The sequence below is a fragment of the Gastrolobium bilobum genome, unplaced genomic scaffold (assembly GCF_033153095.1).
Source record: "Gastrolobium bilobum isolate Gb01-03AN ecotype WA unplaced genomic scaffold, APGP_CSIRO_Gbil_v1 utg11564, whole genome shotgun sequence".
Classification (NCBI taxonomy): Eukaryota; Viridiplantae; Streptophyta; class Magnoliopsida; order Fabales; family Fabaceae; genus Gastrolobium; species Gastrolobium bilobum.
In genome coordinates, this window is record NW_026895109.1 from 50,690 (window position 1) to 57,655 (window position 6,966).

The following is a 6,966-nucleotide window of genomic DNA, read 5'->3' on the forward strand; positions in this document are numbered from 1 at the left end:
CCGAAAAGCCCAAGCCTATGCAAAAAAATTTCAATTTGGCCTGGCCCAAGCCTTGTATGAGTCTAACTGTTAGCCTGACTTGGCCCGTTTATAGAAAAACAAATGGCCTGGCCTAGCTCATTAGCCTGGTAATTTTTAACTTCTAAGCAGAATCATGAATCACAACAAAACTCATACAATCTGCATTTAAGTCACTTTCAAAAGCAAAATGCTCAAACTAAATAACATATATTTCATCAGATTCAACAAACAAACAAATCCATACTATGTAAATTAAAATAACTACATGAATCCAACAAACACATCATGATGCTTATGCTGAGATGTTGGTTCTTCCTACAAAAGAAATAAAGTCAAATTTCTATTAAAATATACGAATATAATTAAGTTATAAATATTTGCAATTGATTAAATTTATATCTTTTATTTTTTATTCAACGCATATTTACTCTATTTTATTTTATTTAAAATAAATAGTACATAGGCCGGCCTGTAGACTAATGTGTCAGGCCTTGTGAAAGTAGGTCTACTACGACCTTTTTATTAAACAAGCTTTTTCAAGGCCCAAGCCCGGCCTATATTACGAAATATACTAGGTCAGGTGTGGCCTGACGTAGGCCGAGTCGTAGGCCTCTGTAGGCCGGCTCGACCCAGTTTCACCCTTATCTAATACCTACTTGAAAAAGAGTAATGAAATATATTATTTGAATTGTATGTAAAATGTACAAGGATTCTCTATTTAAAGAGATTACATGACCTAATGAGCTAAGCCTAATACAACAAATAAATAAATATTATTATTTACAATAATATATAATTTTGATTTTGTTTAAATTAGACTGGTCTTAACTTTAAATTAAAAAAATTGATCAAATTAAGTTGATTTTTTGGTTATATAGTCTCCATTTATGTTTTTATTATTGTGATTGTGAGTGGATTGGTTTAGTTTTGAAGAATCTTCTCACTTCAAGTTCTTCGGATTCTAGTCCTCTTATATACAGCCCATGTCCCATGTTAGTGTGCTAGTTTGAGAGTGACTTAGGAAAGTTTTAGTTTTTGCTTAGATTCTCGTGTAATTTGAAAGTACTGCACTCAATCCAATAAAAGCATAACAATAAATTGTTTAACTATACAGGCTATTTAATTAAAGTTATAATACTATTTAATAAAGAGGTAGGATCCTTTGATACCAGTGTCAAATTTAAAGTTTGACACCTCGTCTGAGAGCCTTTAGATCAAAAAATATCAACGACTCTGATTTGCAAGCAAGTGACACCATTGATCTTTTTTGATCTAACGGCTCTCAGATAAGGTGTCAAACTTTAAATTTGAAGTGTCAAATGATCCTACTCCTTTAATAAATTTGAAATCAAATCTTTTAAGGTTGTGTTTGGTTAAAGTACTTTTACAGCATAAATTATTTTCTAAGGTATTTAAAATATGACATCTGAGTGATAACAAGAGCTCTTGCTTCATTGAAATGCCCATGAAATTTCATCAACAAACATTCAAAAATGTGTTTCAGTTTGTAGATCCAAATTTGATCTTCAACTCCATGATCGGTGCTCTGAATTATGTGCTTGATTGCAAATTTGGGTACCCTTACAATTTGACATTAAACTAAACATTTCATTTATTTTTCGAAAGGGAAAGACTTCTTGTTGATAAGGACATTCTAATATTAAGCAAAATGGATTAGTGTTTTTCACAAAAATTTTTCTCTTCTCCCTCATATGGGGTCTACATATTTTTATGTGTATGTAAGAGATAAAATTTTCTCCTATAACATGAGAAACATTAATCCCTAAACATAAATCAAACTAACTAAAGAAAGTGAGTATCACCCCTTAAGCTAGCTCAAAGAATGAGAGTGTCCAAGGTTACAAAATCCCACATTAGTTGTCCATACAATTAATATAGAACTCCAAGTCTCATATCGTGCAAATGGGTCCTAGCATTCTACCATGTTCCGCAGCCCCAGCGCCTACATGAGCTGGCTTTGCGATAGTTTTTTACTAGTCCTAGATGAACACTGCAATGCCAGCGTTACCACTCGCGCCGCTTGATTGCAACTGGGAGGTATAGTGGAAAGCTCTGATACCATTTGATAAGAACCCTGTGACGCACCACCCCAAAAGCTAGCTCAAAAGGTGAAAATGCACAAGATCTTATAAATTCCACATTAGTTCCCTATTCAACTAATATAGAACTCTAAATCTCATAGCAAATGGGTCTAATAGTAAGATTCCATGTTCTTCATTATATATTAAAAGGGATTGCAAGAATATAGGAGCTAGCAATCACTAGTAAAGTGATTCTCAGAAATAGTGTTATTTTATGCAGTATTTTTTTTTTCCAATTCCTAATCTTTTATCCAGATAAGATACGTTTATTGTTCAGTTTACATGCTCCCATTTCATCTTACAATATGTTTGACAATCATCACTCACAATTATATCAGCAACCACAAATCGACTAGGTGATGCATGTAACTCACTGCATATGCAATGGTTGATGAATCATCAGTTGTGTGCCTGGCTTCTGGTTTATAGTTAGAAGCAAATTATGGAAAGTCCAAATACCAGTAGAAATTACCATGAGTTTATAAAGGAAATATAGCAGAAAATGAATGGAGATAGAAGCAGAGAGAGCGAGAAAATGAACTTTCTGATCATCATAGATTCAGCGCATTCAAAATAATCCTCACAATTAGTAAATTCTCTTTTATTCTTAGTTTGTGAAGATTTTTCTGAGTTAGTGAAATGAATTAGAGCAATCACTGCAATTTTAAGGACTGTAGTCCCTGGACCCTGCGTATAACAAGAGCTTTATAGTACCATACTGCTTTTTGTTCATCAAAAAGCAAGAAGACAATGAAAAATTTTATCCATATACATGAATCCTTTGTAGGTTCCCAGCCTTCAATAAATGGCTTACTTGACAGTACCATCTAACTATAAGCTGAGAAAAAAAAAAAAAAATTCAAAATTATTCTATTGAGTTTTGAACAAAAGAATAATTTATAAACGAAGACAAGTCCATAGCAGTCCTGAAATAACTAATTCAGAAAAAAAAGAAAAAAGAAGAAGAAGAGAAAATCATCTCCAAAGAGCTCTCTAATGATCCCATTGCAAACCCACAAGAGAAAACCCCATAAAGAAACCACAATATGAATTCCGGGATATAGAATATGACAACATTACTTGAAGAAGAGTATAACAATAATTTATAAGGACATGAAGTCTTAGATATAAGCAACAAAAGAGAGGTTGATATTTCTACTGCTACCGGTTAAAGTGAGAGAAGTTTGTGAAAATGAATATAAAGCTATTGAGCATGGTTCAACACTGAAAACATAATAGTATTAGTTGGATAAGAGAAGTAAAACAACCAAACAATAAGAGCAAAGCAAAAACCTAACATTAATCATACCTCTATTATGATTGAAGATTTTAATAAAGCAAATGGGAGCATGATTTTGACAGAGAATACATCTCACTAAGCAAAAAACAAAAAGGTATAATGTACTAAAAAATAAAGTTTTAGAATGAAGTATCAAATTAAAGGTTCTGTATTTCTGATGATACCAGTGGAATAGAGGAAGTTTGAGAAACTTAATTTTTACATTAAATGACTGGATAAACAAAATTGCCTACACTTTGGCTATCTGTTTCATCAATCACAGCCCCACAATTTTCCCACTCAATCTTTATCTATATTTGTGATAATTAAAGTCAATTACAGAACTTTAATATTTTTACAGACGCAGGGTCCCTGACCAATTTAAAAGGAAAAGAGCAGGGAGACAAGTAATTTAGTGCAAGGATAGATAATGCTTGGTCTGAGAAACAATTATAATCAGAAAATGAGCCTTGCATTCTTTTTTTTGCACTCAGGACAAAGCACCATATGCACTCTGCACTTGCCCACAAAAGAAAATTGCACTTCAGTACATTGGCATCCAGTAGCAATCCAGTTCAAAGTTCATCATCATTGAATTTCATTTGCCTTGCACAAATGCAATCTGCAAAAGACTTGTATAAAATTATTTACTGGAAAAATTTACTGATAGCTTTTTAGGAAATTGTAACATGCATATACAACCAATAATTTTGACCGAGTCCTGTACAAATACACTCATCTGGAGATGGTGCATTTACAAATAGATTAAAGTTGATTGGATAACTTAGCACTTTACCCTTTTAGGAATATTTCCTCCTCCAGTTGCACTTTCTCACCCTTTTAGGAATATTATCACCACTGTAGGTTGCATAATATTAATATTTTAGACAGACAAAAGACATTTTAGTACGTTTAAAATGATTGTAAGAGGTTTAAACAGCTGCATTGGACTAAGTGGTACGATTGTCATTTGTCACCTGTTTGGCTCAAGCCAATATCTCCAAGCAGAAAAAATTAAATTAGGAGAAGGAAAGTTCCATATCTGATGTGTATCATTGTATCTGTCTTTTGAAAGTTTGAGGCCCTATGCTTGAGGACCCTGATCAAGAATTCCATATTTTCTAGGCTTCAAGGAAATTTTAGTTGAATAATATCTTACAAGATATCAGCAACACAGCCTGCTCCAACATTCACTAATGGCTTCTCGAACTTTCTTAGGTTTGCAGAGCTGTTGAACAACTATGGCCCAAGTAGAAGCTTTTGGCAGCAAAAATTTATGAAGCATCACTTCTATAATTTTGGAAGCACCTACTGTTTTCTGCCGCTTAACTAACCGTACTACAAGCTCATCTAGAAACTCCCTCCCATCTTGAGGTGGGTTCATATTTTCTCTTAAAGTTTTCAAGAAAATATCGCAAGTAATAAAATCAGGGTCACAACCTTGATCTAGCATAATATTTAGAATTTCAATAGCACGGGAGATACTATTCTTCTGCATGCAGAAAGCATTTATGAGTATGTTATATGTAATCACATCTGGTTGTGACTCCGGCTCCTGACAAAGCATCTGATGGAAAAGTTTCAGGCCCTGTTCTACTAAGTGAGCATTACAAAAGCCATGAATCATTGAACTGTAAGCCACAACATCTAATTTAATTCCTCTACTCAGCATTTGCTTCCATACCATTAAGGCCTCTGTAAGCTTCCCATCCTTGCATAAGCCATTAATGAGTATACTGTAACAAACCTCATTATGATTACAATTGTTATTTGCCATCTCTTTCCAAACAAGAAGAGCTTCATGGCTATTGCCTGCTTCAAAGAAACCCCTCATTAGGGAGCTATAAGTGAAAGAATTGGGCAGGTAACCTTTATTCTTCATGTCAAATAGGACCTCCCTTGCTTCATCTGGTTTCCCTTCTCGGCAAAGACCATCTATAAGAGCACTATACACTACAGTATTAGGTTCACATCCTTTTTCAACCATTTCATTCCACAATTTCATTGCATGTTTGAATTTTCCTTCCTTGAACAGGCCACTAATAAGGGATGAGTAAATATACTTATTCCCACGATGACCTCTCTCTTCCAAGGAGATCAACACCCGAGCTCCATCAGAAGCTCTACCTTGCTTAACAAACCCATTAATGAGTGTTCCATAAGTAACATCATTAGGCATGCATTTTTTCAACACCATTTGATTCAAGAGACTCACCGCCTTGTCCAACTTACCCTTGAGACACAATCCATGAAGAAGGGAATTATATGTCACTTCATTAGGGACACAACCCTTAAGAAACATATTATCAACAAGCTTGGCTGCACGGACCAAGTCACCCTTCTTACACAATGCACTGATCAACACATTAAACGCAACAGGGTTAGGGAAGGTGCCTTCAATCTGCATCTCATCCAATAAAGAAACAGCCTCATCAATTCTACCCTCCTTGCACAACCCATGCATCAGTGTAGAGTATGTATAAGTATCAGGAGCACAATTCCTAAGAGGGATCCCTCTGAAAACTTCCACAGCCTGATCAACCAAACCAAGCTTACACAAGGCCTTGATTACCAAGTTGAAAGTGAGTGAATTTGGATGTATGTTAAAACTCTTGGATGCAGTAACATGAGAATAAAACTCCAAAGCACGATTGAAAAGACCCTCTTGAATAATCACATTGAGAACAGAATTGAATGATTTCACAGTTAGCCTACATTGAAAATCAGACCCCATTCTGTGAAACAAGTCCAGAGCTTTTTCAGGCAAATGGGCTTTCCCATAAGCTTTGAACATAACAATGAAATTCTTTTCGATAAAAACTCTCCTTTCGCGCTTCATTTGATACAGGACCTCTTCCAAGGACCCGAAATCAAAGGAAGTGGCGTAATTCTCAATGAGGGAATAGAAAGTTAAATCACCCAATTTGTAAGAACCCATTTTGGTACCTGGTTTGAAGATTTCAGCTGAAACTGGAGGAAGAGGTTCATGGGGTTGGTTGGAAGAAGAGTAAGAGTAATAGGGAAGTGTTTGGGTTTGGGAGAAACCCAGATGAAGATGTGTTCGCAGTGAGTGTGCGAGGAGCTTTGTGTGAGATGTTGAACACTTTGGCATGACATGAATCAACCAAAAGGAAAGTTTAGGGTTTGGTTTGGTTAAGGAAATGGTTTATGTTTGAGGTTATAGCAGCCACTGATAATGTTTTTGTAGTCTTGTCGGAGATGGAGACGATGGAAGTTGCATAGTTCAGTGCTTATATAACGCATTTTTTATCTTTTACGAGTGAAAAGTATGATTTTTTAATATAAATAAGAGATTAATCTTTCAGTAATCTCTACAAATTTATGGTATCCATATTTATTTTTTTCGCTTTTTCTTGCGGCAGATAAATTATATGCAGTAAGTTCAATACGACATTATTTTGGAGCGAAAATTATGATATTTTGGTAATTTAAATTTATTTCAAGATTATAATAGTCTTTATATTTATAATTTTTTAAAATTTAAAAACCAAAACGACGTCGTTTTGAAAATAAATGCAGATAACTTATCTGCTTTAACTGCAG

At 34.6% G+C, this 6,966-nt stretch overlaps 1 protein-coding gene across 2 annotated transcripts; it reads right to left on the reverse strand.

Annotated features, from left to right (window-relative positions):
- Nucleotides 1-3,640: 3,640 nt before the first annotated feature.
- Nucleotides 3,641-6,594, reverse strand: LOC133309402 (pentatricopeptide repeat-containing protein At4g20090). Of its 2 annotated transcripts, none has more exons than XR_009751331.1 (2): nucleotides 4,199-6,594; nucleotides 3,641-4,024 (listed from the first exon to the last, which is right to left on the reverse strand). XR_009751331.1 is itself a non-coding variant. In XM_061510235.1 (2 exons), exon 1 carries the CDS (start codon nucleotides 6,512-6,514, stop codon nucleotides 4,568-4,570), a length of 1,947 nt encoding a protein of 648 aa, XP_061366219.1. In that variant the 5' UTR covers nucleotides 6,515-6,594; the 3' UTR covers nucleotides 3,641-4,024; nucleotides 4,562-4,567. The 2 variants fall into 2 exon arrangements, 1 of the variants encoding a protein (XP_061366219.1); XM_061510235.1 differs by having other exon boundaries at nucleotides 4,562-6,594.
- Between the last annotated feature and the right edge of the window lie 372 nt (nucleotides 6,595-6,966).